Raw genomic sequence first — 18,777 nt, forward strand, 5'->3', positions numbered from 1 at the left:
ATAGTGGTACAATTTGATCCTCTCAGTCATAGAACTATACCAATAATGTAATACATGTCCAACACAAATGAATGCGTAGTATCGTGACATGGTTCCTGTTATGAACGGGGTTAGAGAGCATTGCGCCATGTTGTACAAGAAAGAACTTAGACAGACAATCGACGGAATTGTATTGTGATGCATATCCGTAGGTATTCCCATTAGGCAATAGCCTCCCCAGTAACGCCGGCATCTGTCTTGCTGCCCCATGCTGGGTGAATAGTACTTTTGCACTCTTTGTGGCAATTGTACTCCGTACATACCCAGTATCTGGGACCACTCCCCAGCTTCTTACCACATTCCAAGACTGCGCACGTCTTCCACTTTCCTCCATCGCTTTTCAATCCCTTCTTCAGCAACCTCACCGCGCTTTCTGCCTTTCGCATGGCAAGTTCTTCATTGTCCACCTGACTGCAAATACGACAGAGTCGCCTAGTAGTCTGAGATAGCCTCATCTCCGTGTAGTACGCGTGTCTGTTGAAGAATCCCCAAAACGCTCTTTGATGCCAATTAGAACCGAGCTTTACACAGACGCAGGCTGGGTTTCCCTTCGCTCGACTTCTACGATTGCGAGAATTGCGAACGATGTGTGTATGGTAGCACGATGCGCAGTATGGGACGCAATCCTCGAGATGATGAAGTGCAGGCGCATGTGGCATATAAGAAAACTCTTCACACCCTTCACATATCTGATTCGTGCAGCCCCAGCAGGTGTTCCTCTCGCCAGGGTCGCACGTGTAGCGCCTGAAGATACCGAGTCGGCTTGAGACATCGTTCGAAGGTAGGACTGATTCGCGGACTGATTTTGAGACGGATGATAGGCTGGCGATATCGGCGTAGTGCAGGTCTTTGGCGACCATGATCAACATGTCGTAGACAGCCAGAAATCGTGAAAGCTCGTTTTGAGTACCACCGCTACCTTGACATGGTAGAACAGTATCATCGCTGTTACTCGCGTGCTTTATGCGCTCCGTCAACATCATTTCGATCTTTTGCTCCGCCCCTATCGTAGCCTTCGTGACGTACCGACGGGCTGATCGCACCGGGGCTTTGAAGTCCATCGGCAGGTAACGGAAGAACAAGATCGGGGTGTAGATCAGAACACCATACACCAAGAGCGCTGGCCACTTGAACATGCAAGCGAAGCAACCCCTGTGCATTTTGAGGATTTCTTTTACCATGTCGAGAATGGACTCGCCGTTCTTTCTCAACTCTAAAATACCAACGGGGAACGCAAGGATACCTATGAACGACACGAGGGCGTACAAAAAGCTGTGGTAGTCAGCAAGGCCCATCTATCCACGAATATACGGCTTACGTTAGCGCAACACCATATTGTGCCTCCTCCACGAATTCCAAGCACATGGCAGTCGAAGTCGCCGTTGTCCCATTGAGTCTTCCGGCAGCAGCGAAAAAGCTCTCATTCGTGCCAATGGGTCGCTGCAATTCGAGGCCCGCTTTGTCGTGACAAGCTTTCGGATTAAGAGGTATGTATCCAACCTGGTAGTTTGTAGCCGTCGCCAGAAAGACGGTAATCGTAGTGTCGACAATCGTGAAAGGTAAGTTCAGTGGAGGGAAGCATACCAGCGCAGGCCACCAACAGGCCAAGTTCCAGATCCATAAGATAAAGCCCCATTTGTCCGCAAGCCTTTCACCAGCTAGCATGGACGTGCCATAGATACCGTCGTGAAGTTCGGGATTGATCCTGATCAACTCGTGGTGGTCGGAAGCGGAGACCCAGTAAATTATCGCGGGTGAGAACAGGGCAAAACGAATAACGGCAATGAGCGCGTTCGAGTTTGTCCAAAAGTAAGAGTGTACTGCCATAATGAGGAAACGAAAGTTTGATGTAGCGGATGGCTTGGTGGGTGTAATCGCGAATCCGTAGCCGGAAGTTCACGACAATTCAATCATTGGAGCCATCGCGAGTTATAAGGTAGATGGTGCCTGGCGCACAAGGCTGAGCGGCTGAGTCTCTGACAGACCTCGGGACGCAAGCCACCACGGCAGTTTCTTCTAGAGGTGTGCATGAAACTGCGGGAAAGAGGTTTGGCGTCGGAGGCTTGTACTGCGAAGCTCTGAATTTCGCGAAGAAGCAGCCGCGGTCAGCCATAATGGCATAGTCGGAAGGCTGCCAAGGTCCGGTGAACAGCAACATCATGACGGGCAAGGCTGTGATTCGGTCATTTGCACGCATGCTCGTATTCGTCACCCCTTGCGAGCGACATCGCAACAGCCTTACTCTCATTCAGATGTGCGAGGCATTCCACGCATGGCGAGTAGTGGCCTTGGGAATGCGAGTCGCGAATGACGTAGTTGCACCTGCGGGACCAAGCCGGTGCAGAGTTCTCAGTGGCTTTGACCGCAGGTTGCCCGTCACGATGCCGCTGTCATTTTGCTAGCAGAAACTATGCGCATATTCAAGGGTGTAGTAAACGGTTGTCGACAAGGTAAGGGTGTCGCGCAAGATGAGGTGTTGAGTTGTGGTAGTGCTTCCCTGGCCAGGCTAGTAGTGCACGGCTCGAACCGCCGCCGGTGGGTCGCGATTTCCATGGCAACGGCGGGTGTTTATCGATGCCACCAGGCTCTCCCACGCCAACTGTCGGCCAGCTCGAGAAGGTCCAAGCCTGAATCTTGCGGCCCACACAGGCGTAGAATATTGCTTACTCCGCACTTTAGACCTCTTAGCTGCATGTATGTAACCCCCCCTCCCGCCTTCCCCTACCGCCTTCTGCACCTCCAACACTTGATCTCAACAACATCTGGACTGCATCCTTAGTCGCAGCATATATTAACACTGGTTGGTAGAGTTGTCGCTACTGTTTTTGCACCGGTAAATTCAGACCAATTTCACAATGGAGGCTCTACTCTCCCTCGCATTCGACAACATAGCGTCCAAGGATACGCAGAAGATTCGCAAAGGGTTGCGCCAGATCGAGGGCATGTTGGCGCAAATATGTCTTTCAAGCGGCAAGCCACGGAACTCACCACCGGGTCACCGACGGAACGCCTCTGCGCTCAATTTGGGAGATCAACAACAACCAACGCCGAAGAAGCTGGGGCAGTTATCAGACGATCTTGCCTTTCGCGAGTTCTTTCGGCTGCAAGAGGGATTCGAGTGGAATGGTGAGTTGGGAACTTACAGCAATGCGAGTATATACTAACAATTATAGTTGTAACACGGGTAGCCGACTGTCTGGATCGACTGCTGGGCATGGGAAGCAGTAAGGGTAAGAGGCCCGACTAGAAAATGCCGAACACCAGCTAACCAACTACCGATAGATGGCCAAAACGACATCCTCATCCTCTCCTCGTTATCGAACATCCAAGGTCTTCTCCTGCTGCATCCACCCTCGCGCATCATCTTCGGTCGCGAAGTTTACATGAACGTCCTCCTCGACCTGCTCGACCCCTACAACTGCCCCGCCATCCAATCCCAAGCCCTCCTCGTCCTGGTCACCGCGCTTCTTGCGACACCACAAAACACGCGAGTGTTTGAGCATATGGACGGCCTGCTCACCGTGACCAGCCTGTTCAAGGACGAAGAGACTACACAAAACGTCAAAGTCAAGCTGCTGGAATTCCTATACTTCTACCTCATGCCCGAGATCCCAGGTTCTGGCCCGCATCGGAGCCCTAGCAAGCTGACCAGTGCTTTCGAGCGGCGGGGTAGCACTGCGGCTGGCGACGATGGCGGCGGTGCGACCAGAAAGCACATTCGGTCGCAAGAGGAGAAGCAGAATATGCTGGGACGGTACCTCCCCAACGTGGATGACCTTGTCGAGGACCTCCAAGAGACCGCGCCGTTCAACAGTGTCGCGTGCTGAGAGTCCCATCAGCGTCACCAGTTATCACCGTTGATGACTACACACATTTCCTTTGTCTGCCAATTTGGCCTGTCCATATACTGTTACCACTATACCTTCCCTTCCTGTTTTGTTCTGTTCAGCGAGGCGTCAAGGAAACTCGGGATTATTGTAACCATGCGTCTCCTACCCACAGCTAACGCTGGTCTCCTTTTGTGTTTGGCATTTTTGCAAATTGGAAAGACTCGTCGCTTCATTGCGTATCGCAGCCGATACATTCGCTGTACATCATGTTCGCCATGCATTGCATGGTACTCGGGCGTCTCTGGTAGGCCAGCGTTCGTCTCAGAGTGGTGGTCAAGACGGACTACACCTTAGTCCGGCTCTCATTAAATTAAATAATATCAGAACGTTACATCTGACTTTGTATGTTCGACGTCTAGTGTTGCGTTGAGCCATTGTGGGTTGAGACCAGTGGGGTGGTCAAGGTCTGTGGGGTGCGCCGCTTGCTTACATGCATTTCAGTACGGTGTGCTAATGCACGATGTTCCCAAGTTCGTGCAGCGTGTATAACACAAGGACAGGAGCAGTAAATGCTAATGCCATGATTAATCTACCAGGTCCACGCTATAACGAGCTAGGAAGCTGACAAAGAGAGCGCATCATTTCCAGCTCCTGTACTCATTACTTGTACGACTGATGTGGCTCAAAGAAGGCATCTAGCGATGAGTAACCAATATCTTCAGCCTCAGACATGCAGACTGTGACTAGCCAGAGCTAATCGCGAAGAGAGAGCATTCGTATTTGGACCCCACATGCCGATTGCACAATACGAACAAACTACTTTGGCGGTTTTGGAAAGTTACACCACATGAGTCTTCGAACCGTGCCAACGCTTCCTGCTTGCACGAACAAAGTAATCGTGAGATGATGTCGTATTGCTAATGCATGGTTCTGCACTGCGAGCAGAATCCCGTGGATCACGATATCTACGCGGATCGGTATAAAAGATCATCTCTCTTCCTGCCAAACATCCAGCATCAAACTCTCCAGATCCGTTCAATCCTCTTCAGACCTGAATCAACACGCACAATGCAGTTCCTCTACGCCCTTCTCCCTCTCATCTCCCTCGCAGCCGCAAACGGCCGAATCCGCTTCACCTCCTTCGACCACCCTGGCTGCGCAGGTTTCGAGGAGACGTACGATCTCAATCCTGCACCGGTGAAGGGAAACTTCCCAGGTAAGAACCAACACTCAAGCAGCGGTTACATGTTCTAAGTTCTTCCAAGGACCTCGCGGATCTATCAATATGATAGTTACGTCTGCAGGATGCCATCTCACGCTTTACACCGGCCCCAACCAGTCGTCGCCCAATGGCAGCCCTATTAGATTCGACACTGGTGCTGCGGTTTGCTGGTCGAATGGGGGTGGGTTTGAGGATTACCTTAGCTTCGGCTACTACTGCGATTAGACAATGGTGAGACGAAGAGATGAGAACGCGTATGGGTGGGGATTGTAGTTTTGCTGAGCCGCTCTTTTCTCGGTAGACTGGGTCTGGGAAAAGGAGGAATGTAGAGTAGTAGAAGCCGAGATTAGGACAATGCACCTCTGTTGAGCTTCGAATGATTTGCTTCAGACTTGAAAGGTCATGTAGACTCTCCGGACCTATGGCCTGCCCAGGCTGTGTTCTCCGGTTCTCGTTGATATGTGATGATGGTACATTTTCCGAAGGGTGTTGGGTGCCTATGTTATCTGCGCGGGTCCGTTCATGCGGTCATGCTTTCCAATATGGTTTTCGCAAACTCCTGATCAATGCTGACGCAACTGAGTCGCAAGCATACCTAGGTATTGCTCGGGTGTGATTCGCTGCTATAGTTTGTGAGAACCCTGGGAGAACGACGTGCTGAGGAGACCGTGCAGCATGATGGCGGTAGAGTTCTATACGTGAACACTATACAAAGAAACTGTTTCAACAGTATACGGAGCGTCCGGGGGCAGATAGAGGCGACAAGACGCCCAGGTGTGGATGATTCGTCGAGACCGTGGACTATACACCACGCAGCTGCGGTGAAGATTGTGCAGTTCAGAAACGATCAGTGCCAATGCGATCTCGTACTCGCGCGTAAACGTATCGGCACCGGCAAGACGCGAGACTCCGTACCCACTACGGGAGATTATCTTGATCGAAATCGAAGATTATGCGCATCTACCAAAGCAGCTTAGTGCCGGTACTGGGCGGAAGCTAAGCCTACGGACGACAGTCGCGTGTTCATGTGAGACCGACCACGATATTTCGCAACCAACAGGACTCCGCCGCGCGAAGGCGTCAATCCTCGCCCATGATGCGCGCATTACAACTGGGACGAAATCTTGCTGCTGGACGCATTCTTGACGTCCGCGGGCGCGATAAGTACTTGGGACCGAGCATTGCTGTCAAAACTCTGAAATGTCAATGACGCAACATGTAGCAAATGATGTGCGAGCACGCGACACTAAGCAAGCAGTCACATCGGAAGGCCGGCTCCTTCTGCACCCAGCAGGGCCACGCCGCACCAAATGCCATGGCAGCGCAGCTTCGTCCGAACGTCCGCTGCCCTGTCCGTGGCTGCTGTGGCTGTTTAGTCACTCTACGCATGCCGTGCGTTCCGCTGACTTCACTACGCGCCATGCGCCCTGCCTCTAGTTTAGGATGTAGCCCTCGGCATCGGCCAGTCTTCTTGCCTGTTCCTTGGTGCGAAGACTTCTGGGCTTGTCATAGCTAACATTTTTGTTCTTGAAACACCCACGAGTTCCTCACCTCTACCTTTCGCAAGCCAAAGCAGAAGGTACGATACAGTGCTGCGTCAGGACCTCCGCGCATAGATTCCCGGATCGACCGGCTAGCCAAACACTACCGCCATCCCTACAAATATACTCAGTTCCTCTGGGTAATCGTATTGGAGTTGAACCCCCGGGAAGCATACTATTGCTCAAACATCGCGCGACCGCCCATACCACCTATACATCGCCGCCTCGCGCGTAGTCCCCCACCATGGGCGCAGGAGCCTTCATAGAACCACTCGTGGTAGTCACCCTGCTCTTCGGAGGTACATGGGTAAACCGAAACACCGAATACCGCCTTATTGGTCGGCGGAGAGTATACCAAAACTCACCGCGGTCAAGTTCTCCAGATTCCGGTCGATCTAGTCCGTCGTCGAGCGCGTCGCTTCTCGCCAATGTCGACGAGGAACCCAAATGGAGGAAACGAGAGGTGGTAGTCCTGGGTATGAAGAAGGAGGTCATGAGCCCGAATACCAAGAGGTTCCAGGATTACTTCCTCAGTCGACTGCTGAAGAAGTTTCCCTTCCTTGTGGAGGCCTGGTATTGGGCGCTGATCTACTGGGTAAGCAAACGCGCGAGTACTATACATCTTCTCTGCAGAGATGCTGACTTTCTTCAGGTGTACCAACTAGGTCGCGCATTCTCCGCAGTAACCATGGTCGAAGGCACCGTTAACGTCGCTCGCCGCCACGCCCTCCAAATCATCCACCTCGAACAGAAACTACACATCTTCCTTGAACTCGACGTTCAAGCGTGGTTCCTGAAGCACCCCTTCCTCCTCCACTGGACGAACCGCACATACTCCTTCATCCACATTCCAGGCACGATCCTGTTCCTGGTATGGCTTTTCTACTACACTACAACGCGCAACCGAATCGATCTTCCCCTCCACAACAAGCCAATGGGCGAGGCGGATGGCAGCCCGGCAGGTCCAATGCTGTACGCTGCCAGGCGCAGAACGATGGCTACATGCAACTTGATCGCGTTCATCGTTTTCACGCTGTGGCCATGCATGCCGCCGCGTCTGCTCTCCGACCCCGAGGTTCCCGGCTCCGTAGGCAAGGAGGCGCGTAGCTTCGGTTTCGTCGATACTGTTCACGGCGCGGAGGGCGAAAGCAGCGTGTGGACGCAAAACAAATTCTGCAACCAATACGCTGCCATGCCTTCCCTGCATTTTGGGTACTCGCTCCTCATCGGCCTCACCATCATGTCGATTCCTCTTGCTCCTCAGCACAACCGATCCCGCACCGTTGCTCTCACCATGGGCCTGCGTATGCGTCTCCCGTCGGCCCGCCGTATGCTTTGCATCTTCTTGGGTGTCGCATACCCTGCTATCATCCTGGTCGCCATTGTTGCTACCGCGAACCACTTCATCCTCGATGCCGTGGCGGGCGCCATGGTCTGTGGACTTGCATGGACTGGCAACAGGGTGCTCTTGAATCTGCTACCACTAGAGGACTACTTCCTATGGTGCGTGCGCATTCACAAGCCTGCGCGCAAGGCCGTCCACTGGGACGGTGACGAGGATGAGAGTGACTATGGTCATAAGAGGTTTGGCGCTAAGGGCGTCATCGTCGATTAGAGGCTGCGGACGTGAGAGTGTGGAGGTAATGCATCAGTAATGTCAAGCATTGGGTATCGGCGTCTGACCTGGGTCGGGTACTTTGGGTAATGAGGGCGGCATGTTCACTTATGACTCTATCCATTTTTCGGGTAAACAGAATAGTTTGATACCCTTGGCTAATAATTATGTTGTAATTCGATACTTGTTTGTTGGAAACCATGTCATGAACGAAGCGTGATTTCTCACGTCACTGATTATTTTTGGACCCATTCGCCACCTTCGTACCATCACATGTAACCAAGTGCTCTAGCCAACCTCTGCCGCGACCCCTCGTGCAATCTCCAGAACCCAGCTACCATGCTCTCTCCCCGGTTCGAAAGAACTATGGAATCAGGCTGCCCCCTCAGGAGGAGTGATGGGATGGCCCGTGAGCTTACTTCTCCACCCCATAATGAACGAGCAATTCATAATCTTTTTCTACAATCATGCCACAATTAGCAAAACCGACTTCTAAGACGCGCACATTCAAGAAAAAGGAACCACTTACCCTAGTCTTCTCTCCGCCTCCCTTACAATCAAGCTTCGGCGCACTCCACAACCCCGTCCTGCACTCGCCACACCTCTTCCACGATTCGCTATCGTTCCAATCGCAGTGGAAATCGTCGCCGTTGTCGTACGAGAAGTGAAGGTTGCTGTTTTTGTAATCGAATGGTCCGATCAGGAATGTCCAAGGGTATCCTCCGATGCCGTGGTCAACCTGGACGGTGTTGCCCTTGGCTAGAGTGTAGGCCCACACGTAATCCATGTTCTTGTATACACCGCGGGCTTGGATGCTGTTGTCCGGGAGGCAGTTCTCAATGACCTGGAAGTAAAAGGGGAGGATGACGATGGGTTCTGGGTCGCCGGGGCGCGAGGTTCTGTAAGGAAAGGGGCGAAGTTAGCAAATGTCTCATATCAGTTCGTACGTGGGTGTGACGTGCTCGGTTACTAAAGGGATTTTGTCGCGGGCGTTTTGGTAGTTGTCTTCAGTAGTTGCAGTTGATTCTGAGGTCGTGACAGTGGGGACTGGGTCGGCGTCTGAGTAGAGGGGTATATCGGAATTGTCCATGCCGAGGGCGACGATATGGGATGGCGATGTGGGCTGCCGAGGTGCAACGACGGCGGCGGCGATGGCGCTGAGGGCGAGCGACAAGACGATGAGGAGCTTCATGATGGGAAGAGAGACCGTCGTGCTGCGGTATTCGGAGAGCTTCGAAGCAAGGTATACTACAATTGTTGCTGGGGGTTGAACGCGAACGCAATGAGCATGGAAACAGAGTGAAAATCACTAAGATTTATATGGGCAAGCATATGCCAGACGCTCACGCGAGAAGTTTGTGTGAAAACGGATAGAAGGAAGCACACGGACCTTGGACGAGCAAGCAGTCGTGGTCGTGGATTAGGTAGTATAATTGCGGGTACAACATGGAGGAAGAATTCCATTGGTGCCCATCAGATCCAGGCACACGCTGTTGCAGGGACGAAGCGTCCTGGGTCCACACGTGAACGTGATAGAGCCTAATCAACAAACGAAAAGAGGATTGGAATCCGGGTCTTACATCGGAAATATTACAAAGAGTATACATAATATTGTTGTGTACATGCAACAGCACTTAGGGTATAGTTTTAAAGAGAGTACGAGCAACCGCCAACGCCAAATGCGCAATGCACAATGCATGAAATGCAGCAGTGGTCTGACAACAGTACTGGCATGCTGTAATAGGAAACGACGCTAGGAAAAGAGACATAAAGAAGTACTCATCAACGTCTGCTGCTCCTAGTGTTGTTGCGGCTAGGCCTGTCGTCCCGGCGCGATCTTTGGGGTTGGTTGTCGTACCGTCCGCCCATTTCTTCGTCGTGAACACGCCCTCCACCGTAGGAACGTTGAGGGTGGCGAACATCGTCATGGTCGTCCTCAAAGGTGTTGCGTCGCTCATCAATCTCATCGTCAAAGTCGACATAGACAGAAGCAGGGCGCGGGCGTCGTTCTCTGGGGAGCTTGGAATCTCTGTCTGCGAGCTCCTTGGGCTTGTAGAGCTTGTCGAGGTGCTCTTCGAGAAGGCGCACGTTCTTGCCGTTGGCCTTGACAGCTGCGTCGGCAAGATCGCCAATGAAGGGAACAAGGCCGATGAGGAAGTCAAAGGCGACATTGAACAGCATCATGATAAGGACGCTGGCTGGCAGTCCGCCTTCCACTTTGCACATGTTGCGAACGAGGTTCAAGGCCAAGGCGGAACCTGCGGCGTCACCCACGGCTGGGGCGAGGCCAATGACAGAAGACCAGCCAAATCGGATTCCCATAAAGGTAAAGAGAGCGTAGTCGAGCCTGTATGCGGACTTGCGGGCTTTGGCTAAGACAACGCAATCATTCTCGGGAATGTAGCTGGGGATGTCCTTCTTGACTTTCTTCATCTTGTGGGGCCTCTTTGGGTCTGGCTGCAGTGCGTAGTAGGGGTCCTGGGGTACAATGAGTTTGCGCACGTCGAAATGATAGAAGGTTCACTTACGTAGGGTCCAGATACGTCCTTGGACTTGTACTTTTCCATCTCCTTGCCCAGCGCCTTCTTCATGGCGTACTTAGCGACCATGCCTGCCATGTTGGGTGGTGTTGCTGAGGTAGTTCGTGATGTAAGGGGAGTTGTATGAATACAGGTATATGAGACCGTCCAAGAGGCCTTATATGTTCGTGTTGTTCGAACGGTGTCGCTTTACAGTGCGCGGTGGTGCGGCTGTCTCAAAGCGCGCGTGTTGTGTGGTTGGCCAACGGCGCTTCTCCTGGGAAAATGTGAAACGGGCGCGTCGCTGCCCTATGTATAGCTGGCGGGCGACTGGCAACGAACAGAGTATGATTGAGCTGTGAAGAACAAGAAGCAGCGGCAGAGCGAAGACGACGGGCCTACTTATCGCGTCGAGGTGCGCTGGCGGTGAGTCGCTGTAGCTGCCCAGGTCCAGGTGCCCTGATTCTGTGACGCGATCCCAGACAGGGACGTCATGGCCTGGGTCGGCCGCTCCTTCTTTCGTCTGCGCGCACAGCCACAGCCGCCACACTTGTGTCGATCGCTCCTGCCGACAGCCACAGCCCAACTCTCCGATAGGCCTTTGACAACACATCAACAACACGTCCACCCGCTCCCCCCACATTCTTCGCCATTCTTTGCGGCTGTGCAGCCTCGCAGCAAACAACCTCTCCCTCATCTAGACCCGCTCGCTCCTACCCGCCGCCCGCGACGCGCGATAGCTGGCTGACTGGCGCCCGAGCGCTCCCCACCACTCTCTGCGACGCAAGCTCAACGCGGCATGCTCGACACGGGCCAGACACACACCCACCATGACAAACACAAACAGATCACTAGTTGACTGGCTGGACGACCTCTGCGTGCGCTTCATCGTCAACCTGCCCAATGAAGAACTCCAGTCGGTGGAGCGAATCTGCTTCCAGATCGAGGAAGCCCAGTGGTTCTACGAAGACTTCATCCGTCCGCTCGACCCCAACAACCTGCCCTCGATGCACCTGCGCAAGTTCTCCCAGCTCATGTTCCAGCACTGCCCGCTCTTCTCCGCCTACTCGGAGGAGCTGCACCAGCAGGCCTACGAGCAGTTCCTCGCCTACAAGACCCGCGTCCCGGTGCGCGGCGCCATCATGCTCAACGAGGACATGACACACGCCGTGCTGGTCAAGGGCTGGAAGAAGGGCGCCAAGTGGAGTTTCCCGCGCGGAAAGATCAACAAGGAAGAGACGGATCTCGACTGCGCCGTGCGCGAAGTCTGGGAGGAGACAGGCTACGATCTGCGCGAGGCTGATTTGGTCGAGCCCGACGAGCACATGAAGAAGATCACCGTCACGATGCGCGAACAGAGTATGATGCTGTACGTCTTCCGCGGCGTGCCCATGGACACATACTTCGAGCCGCGGACCAGAAAGGAAATCTCCAAGATCGACTGGTACAAGCTCACGGATCTGCCTACTCTGAGGCGCAAGAACCAGGTGCAGCAACAGCAGGGAAATGGAAACGATCTGATCAAGGAGAGCAACTTCTACATGGTCGCGCCGTTCTTGGGGCCTTTGAGGCAATGGATAAAGCAGCAGCACAGGCTTGGGCGGCAGAGGCAACGGAACAGCGCGCACGTTGCTCCGGCACCTGTGGCAGGGACTGATGACGAAGACATTCAGAACACGCTCTACGAGACTACGGTCAATCAGGCAGCGCCCGTCGCCGACGCCCAGGTGGCCGACAACTTTGCGGAGATGGTGGCCCGGTTAGGTCGCGGACACCGCCCGAGCGACTCGTTACCAGAGTTATCAAACGAGCATCAGGCACCACAACAGAGTCAAGACCCAGCGGAGGCACTCAAGCGTCTCCTTAGTGTGGGCATGCAGTCACCGCCGGTAGAGGCCCCCAGCCAACCACCACCCCAAGGAAACCCGCTCCTGGCTCTATTCAAGCAGGGCAACAACCAGCATGCAGGAAACCAACAACCTCGGACGCCGTTTGAGCAGATGATGCCCCCGCCCATGCAGCCGTCAAGTCCCCATGGTCAGCATGGTCCACGGCCACCGCAGATGGGCAACATGGGGCCTCCACCGCCCTTCTTCTCACCACACCAAGGTATGCCTTTCCGAGGGCATCCAGGTCACATGAATGGAATGCAACCACCACCACCACATATGTCGCCTCATTTCATGCACCAGCAACCACAGCCGCAGCAGCAGCAGTCCATGTTTCCACCTCAGCCTCCAAACATGCAACAAGCGTTTGATCAGCACAATCTGCGGCCCCAGTTCCAGGAGATGGGGGATTCACAGTTCGCAGGCGGAAACGGAAGGCCAGCGATACCATCGGCGTCCAATTTGCCCGCACCAAATCTGAATGCGCATGCACTCGGATTGCTGAATTCATTCAAGAACGAGAATCAGCAACCCACTTTCCCACCGTCGCCTCAGACCACAATCGCCGCTCCATTGCACCGAAGCTCGCAAACAACGCCCAGGATACAGCATCCGCTACCTCAACATAGACCGCATGGGCTCGTATCGCCACAAGCACAATTCGCTCCGAGTCCGCCGCAGTTTCAATCACCACCCATCAGCTCGGCTTTCGAACCCGAACAACCAAAGCCAAGAAACGCTCATCAAGATTCATTGTTGAATCTGTTCCGGCCTACCCCGCCACTGGCAAGCCCGGATCCCGCACCTGCAGAGCTGTCTGCGCTCCCCACAACACCAGGCTATGTGTCCGCGCAACCTGTCGCAAACCCGTCTAGACAGCCCAATGCCGCTCTTCTTGCCGTCTTCAATGCTCCGTCTAGCAAGGCCAATATGACGTCCGCTACTGTGAGCGGGCCAGTGAACGCGCCAGACTTCGACACCATGAAGAAGAACAGGCAGCCGACGAACAGCAGTTCACGCGGACCCTCGCCAGCCACGAACATGCCTTTCATGCCTCAGCAGATACTCAAACGTGCGCCGCAAGCTTCGCCTCAACCTGCACCACCGGCCGAGGTCTCTGGATCACCGCGAATTGCTTTCCAGCCTCAGATTCTGAAGAGACCTCAACAACAGTCAAAAGCGCCAGGACCAGCAGGTACGTTCATCCCCCCGTGCTTGCCTGTTTCTGGCAGAATGACGGAACCTGTAGATGAGACTAACAACTGTTTAGGTACAGGAGAGAAGACGACACCGCATGCACGAGGCTTGCTAGACATGTTCAAGGGCTCATCACCGAAGCCTCCGCCGACCCTACCAGCAGTCTTGCCGTCTCGCTCACCCGTCCCTCCGCCCATTTCTGGCATGGACCGTCGCGAATCCGTCCCCTCGGAGCAGAAGAACGCATTGCTCTCGCTCTTCGGCAACAAACCGTCACCATCTCCGAAACCCCAAATGCAGAGCCCAGTGCCACCGGCCCGATCTCCTCTCCCACCGACTCCAAAGACGTCCATGTCCGGCCTCGTCAGCCCTGTCAGTCCACTACCAGCGAACGGCAGTGTGAGTGCAACCAGTCCAGAAGGAATGGCGAACAGAAGTCGCATCAGCAGCATCGGAGACGGAAAAGCGCCCAGTATAGTAATACCGCCAACCATTCGTCCAGTCGACGCAGGCATCAGTCTAGAGCAGAACGATGGTGTCAGTCTAGCCGGGCTGGGTTCCGGTCAATCCAGAGCGGGAAGCGCAAGCGGAGGCAAGAGTCCCGTTGATAAGAGTTTCTTGCTGGGCTTCTTGGAAGATGTGGCTAGACGTGGGCGCTAAACGGTTTCTTCTGTCCCATCATTGCATTGTTCTGGGCGTTTTTGCATTTCAAGGTGGATTATGAGTTATTCGGGGTTAGCTGACCGGACAGCAATTGTGATTATGCGTCAAGATCAATCGGGTTATGATCTATTGATATGGCTTGGACATTATTTGCTTAGTAAAAGTATGTACGGCTAGCAAAACACAAGTACGAATCCTAAGGACGCTCTCAAAACTGTCGGAATAGTGTCCGAACAGATCTATCCCTTGTTCCCAGTCTCGTGGTTTCCGTCAAATGCATCTGCCACCCGCACTTCTCCTCACAACCCCAATGCAACCGCCCAACCTTCCCGTCCGCGGCCTTGTCGTCCGCACAGTAGTAACAGCCCGCGGACTCCATTTCCGCTTTCCACGGCAATGATCTCATGAACCCCAGACACATCTGAAACGCGTCCCGCTTTGTCAACCTACCGACTGGACGTCATGCTATTCCATGCTAACGCCCTCCATGTCAGCACAAAGCGTCTCAGCTAGTCAAATACCCTCGGCATATCGGTAAACCGGTTATCTCATCGGCGTGACGTCCCTATATACCATTACCCTGGTCGTCGGCTTGGTAAATGCGAGATCGTGCCAAGTCGGACGTTATGAGCTTATTTTTCGGGAGGTGGACGTGGGAGTGAAGGGGCACCGGTGGCTTCTTGACCTGGTACAGTAATATACGAGCCTGGTATATGCTGTCATCATGCTATTTGTGAAGATGGTGGGAATTTAGTTGGGATGGGCTACGTCACGCATACACGAATGCACTCGAGCACAGACACGGGAACGAAACATGGCAATGGGTTCTTCAGGTTAAGAAGAAACCCCGAATTTGTTGGTTATTACTAAGTAGATGGCGAGAGGAAGATGACTCTACGGGATATTTCGATAGCTCAAGCTAAAAAAGCAGAGAAAGTTGCAATGTACAAAAGGATAGACAGATAGGTGAACAGCGCAGAGGCTTTGGCCGGGAACAAAGTTGAGTGGAAACAAGAAGTCTGTTATAGTTGAATGGTTCCTGGTTTCCGGTGGTGAACTGCTTGTTTGTTTGTTTGCCATCCCGTTTTGTCCCGAACCCCCAAGTCCCCCTGATGCCGCGGTCGGAAATGCAAGAAAACATGCTGATGCTGGAGAAGTGACGACGCTGACGGGGTACTGGTAAGGAAATATGACTTGATTGTACAGGTTAGACACGAAGTGGTTGATAACGGCTCAGTGATGCTCATAGGGCGACGTTGTCCCTTCCCCTATCCAAAATCTCAGAAGGAACAGCGCTGCGTGTGCTGAAGCGCACTTCCGTGCCTGGGTGTGCCTTGAAGATTGGGGCCGTCGTCTGGGTATCGTGTCTCTGGTGCTTGATGTCCCTTCCTACTAGACCGCTCTTGCTGCCATTGCGGCTTAGACCCGCAGCACTCGGTTGCCTGGTTATGCCGCTTGCGTTCTTGGGGACGGAGGACGGCAGGGCTGGCATCTCGGGAACCTCGTCTTCGGAGTATGTGGTAGACTGCGTCATGCGGAACTGCTGCTTGAGCCGTTGTTCCTCGACGCGGTTGGATTGCTGGTTCACCCAGGAGTCGACAGTGCGGAAACGAGGAACGGAGGATCGCGTGGTCATGAAGCTATCACGGCCAAGGGGCTGGGTAGCAGTGTCGCGAGAGGGGTCGTGCGGGGTTTGAGGAGCTTGGGAGTTTGTCCAGCTGAATCTGCTGGCCATGCCACCACCGGCGGCTGCGGCAGCTGCGGATGCACCGCCGAAACCGGGTCGTTGAGAGATTGAAGGACGGTTCGACAAGAACTGACGGAATGACGGAGGTGGAGGCAGGTTTCTAGTCTGCTCCTGAGGTTCAGGGTATCGCAGCGACTCTTCGTCACCATCCAAAGATCTGGTGTTGCGAGTCGAGTTACTTTGCCGTCGCCCCTCTATGGGCAAAAGCGGTGATGAGGGTGTTGCACTGTCATTTCGACGATGCGAGTTTGCACGCGACGGTGTGTCATCGTAGAAGCTCATGTTTCCATCCCGAGTCGGAGGCTGGTTGAAGCTGTCGCTTCGCTCGAGGTCTCGCAATCGTTTCTGCGAAGAGAGCGAACTAGATCGTACAGGTGCGACTGTCGGTTGAGGCGCGCGGAAAGAGTCGTTCATGCCATACGCGTATCCATCATCGAACTGCTTCTTATCCTGACCGTATCTCGATGGTGGTGGAGGTGGGGGTCCGCGACGGAGCTGCTGCTTGCCTTGCTGAATTACGTCCTTGAATGTAAGCCCTCGTTTCTTCATTGTGTACATAGCGAGAACGACCATGACAATGATGATAGTCGCACCTGGAGTATGTCAGTATACATTTCAAGAAGCACCATGACTTCAACGTACCGATTGAACCAGCAGCAATGAGCAGGTGCTCAGTCGTCTGGGAGATGGGACGGTCATGATGGGGTCTGGGGGGTGGCATGGCAATCACGATGGTCTCCTTGGGGTCACTCTCAGCCAAGGCAGGTGTCGTAGCCTCTGGCTCCAGACCACTGAGAGTCATTGTGACCAACATCTGCGCTTGTTAGTCAGGTCCATATTTTGGCGCGATGCCGCTTACTGCTGCACTTCCGGACGGTATCATAAGCGAAGGTGTTGTCATAGGCGTCATGGTCGGGTTCTCGGGGTAATCGTCGTCATCAGAGTCGCTGTCGTAGTCTCCATCTGTAGGGCTTGGCTCCTGACGTCTTGCTCGTGATAGTCGGTTCAGCGTGGGCGTAGGCTCGTCTTCCACCAACTCAATCTCGTTCTCAACACCGTCTCTTTCCACTACAACATAATCCACCTTGTCGTAAACTCCACGGCGCCATGGAGCGGGCATTGCGTTCGGTATGCGATGGCGTCAAATAGGGAAAGCCCCTCTCAATCTTCCAGCGTCTCGATTTCTCCACCAGACATAATCCGCAAACTCGTCCAGCGATGTAAGGTTGTCGTGATCGAAGGTAGTGTTTGAGTCGAAAGCCTGTAGGACCGCGACCAGCGTAGTCGATAGGAAAGGGTGATGAGCGAATGTATGTAAGTGATTAGCAACAAGCCGGCCTGCGGAACGAAGGACAGAAGGGAAAGCAAAGTCAGCAAAGGTGCAACGAAAGGCTGGGCGAACGCTCAAGACGAGACACGTTCATGCGAATAGCGGGAGGGGTGGGATATGAGCGCGCATGAATGACACTAACAGTGAGTCGCTGCTGGTCCCATGTCAGTTTGGGAAGACGCGAAGATGTGGATGCGCCGCTACGATCATTACGGAGCGTTTAGCAGCAATTGCGATGCCGGCAGTGATCCAAATGGCGAGATTCCATAACCCTGAATGCGCTTAATTACCCTCAATGGGGTAAGATGTGCCATGATCGAGAACAAAATGCTGGTGCAAGGTTTGGGGGGCTGTCTTGGAGTCGTCTCAGGGCGCCATGGTCAGGTTTCAGCTCCCGTTTCCGGGGACGATCAAACGCCACAGGGGTTGAGTCGTGAGACCGACGACCGACGTACAGATATTGGATGTCGAAAGCCCAATGTGAGGTTTAGTAGAGCTTAATTCCTTTGATAATTCCCCGCATATTACAAGATGCTCTGGGATTCGGCGAAATGCGCGATGTCGTACAGCCTGCATATGACGACGCCACACTTAGTCCGCGGACTGCAGAGCCTGCTGCGCCTCGGATGGCGTGGATTGCTCTTGGGCTCCACAATGTACCTTTTCCGGTAGCGTGATGCGGCGGTGCTGGGGACCAGGCTCTCGCGAGAATCCGGCCGAGGCCAATTTCTTGGGTGGACAAGAGGCACACAGTGTTTCGCAAGAAGGTTTGGTGGGCTTGCGGAAGAGAGTGTTTCCTGAGGCTAGCCAAGCCTGCCTTGCCGCGATCGCTCTCTAGGATGGTCAGTACATACATCTCGATTGGAAACAATAAAAGGCAAGTCGCATTACGTCAACATGCGCAACGCTCGAAATGCGCACCGCTAGGAATTGCACGACGCACCTCATACAAGAAAAAAACTAAACAGGTCTGCAGACTACGTTGACCCAAAACTTTGTAAAGTAGGTGACCCAACGTCGACGTAGGCTCCAGGCTGTTCAGTTTTTCCCTAGGTTGGCGTGCGACGGATGATGCGGCGTTGAGTCGTGGGCGGTTCGCTCGCGCCGAACTGGCCGTGGCTGCCGGACGAGCTTGACTTCTGGGTGGCTGAGGCTGAGTGTGCGGTGCTCCGCCCCCAAGGACGC

The 18,777-nt window shown here is 53.8% G+C and overlaps 7 protein-coding genes across 7 annotated transcripts; 4 read left to right on the forward strand and 3 right to left on the reverse strand.

Annotated features, from left to right (window-relative positions):
* Positions 1 to 2,894: 2,894 nt before the first annotated feature.
* On the forward strand, positions 2,895 to 3,866 carry J4E86_001861 (uncharacterized protein; the record flags this gene model as incomplete). Its single annotated transcript, XM_051442424.1, has 3 exons — positions 2,895 to 3,165; positions 3,213 to 3,269; positions 3,322 to 3,866. The coding sequence occupies 3 exons, from the start codon at positions 2,895 to 2,897 to the stop codon at positions 3,864 to 3,866; spliced, it is 873 nt and encodes a 290-aa protein (XP_051306012.1).
* A 1,071-nt stretch (positions 3,867 to 4,937) lies between these two features.
* Positions 4,938 to 5,316, forward strand: J4E86_001862 (uncharacterized protein; the record flags this gene model as incomplete). Its single annotated transcript, XM_051442425.1, has 2 exons — positions 4,938 to 5,085; positions 5,174 to 5,316. The coding sequence occupies 2 exons, from the start codon at positions 4,938 to 4,940 to the stop codon at positions 5,314 to 5,316; spliced, it is 291 nt and encodes a 96-aa protein (XP_051306013.1).
* Positions 5,317 to 6,876: 1,560 nt separating this feature from the next.
* J4E86_001863 (uncharacterized protein) lies at positions 6,877 to 8,247 on the forward strand (the record flags this gene model as incomplete). Its single annotated transcript, XM_051442426.1, has 2 exons — positions 6,877 to 7,227; positions 7,285 to 8,247. The coding sequence occupies 2 exons, from the start codon at positions 6,877 to 6,879 to the stop codon at positions 8,245 to 8,247; spliced, it is 1,314 nt and encodes a 437-aa protein (XP_051306014.1).
* Positions 8,248 to 8,619: 372 nt separating this feature from the next.
* On the reverse strand, positions 8,620 to 9,439 carry J4E86_001864 (uncharacterized protein; the record flags this gene model as incomplete). Its single annotated transcript, XM_051442427.1, has 3 exons — positions 8,620 to 8,706; positions 8,777 to 9,146; positions 9,195 to 9,439. 3 exons carry the CDS (start codon positions 9,437 to 9,439, stop codon positions 8,620 to 8,622), a joined length of 702 nt encoding a protein of 233 aa, XP_051306015.1.
* A 590-nt stretch (positions 9,440 to 10,029) lies between these two features.
* Positions 10,030 to 10,865, reverse strand: J4E86_001865 (uncharacterized protein; the record flags this gene model as incomplete). Its single annotated transcript, XM_051442428.1, has 2 exons — positions 10,030 to 10,725; positions 10,776 to 10,865. The coding sequence occupies 2 exons, from the start codon at positions 10,863 to 10,865 to the stop codon at positions 10,030 to 10,032; spliced, it is 786 nt and encodes a 261-aa protein (XP_051306016.1).
* Positions 10,866 to 11,596: 731 nt separating this feature from the next.
* J4E86_001866 (uncharacterized protein) lies at positions 11,597 to 14,512 on the forward strand (the record flags this gene model as incomplete). The annotated part of the gene is made up of 2 exons (XM_051442429.1): positions 11,597 to 13,850; positions 13,932 to 14,512. The coding sequence occupies 2 exons, from the start codon at positions 11,597 to 11,599 to the stop codon at positions 14,510 to 14,512; spliced, it is 2,835 nt and encodes a 944-aa protein (XP_051306017.1).
* A 1,246-nt stretch (positions 14,513 to 15,758) lies between these two features.
* J4E86_001867 (uncharacterized protein) lies at positions 15,759 to 17,382 on the reverse strand (the record flags this gene model as incomplete). Its single annotated transcript, XM_051442430.1, has 3 exons — positions 15,759 to 16,855; positions 16,905 to 17,076; positions 17,122 to 17,382. 3 exons carry the CDS (start codon positions 17,380 to 17,382, stop codon positions 15,759 to 15,761), a joined length of 1,530 nt encoding a protein of 509 aa, XP_051306018.1.
* Between the last annotated feature and the right edge of the window lie 1,395 nt (positions 17,383 to 18,777).

The sequence above is a fragment of the Alternaria arbusti genome (genome assembly GCF_024043155.1).
Source record: "Alternaria arbusti strain BMP 1465 chromosome Unknown scaffold_2, whole genome shotgun sequence".
Classification (NCBI taxonomy): Eukaryota; Fungi; Ascomycota; class Dothideomycetes; order Pleosporales; family Pleosporaceae; genus Alternaria; species Alternaria arbusti.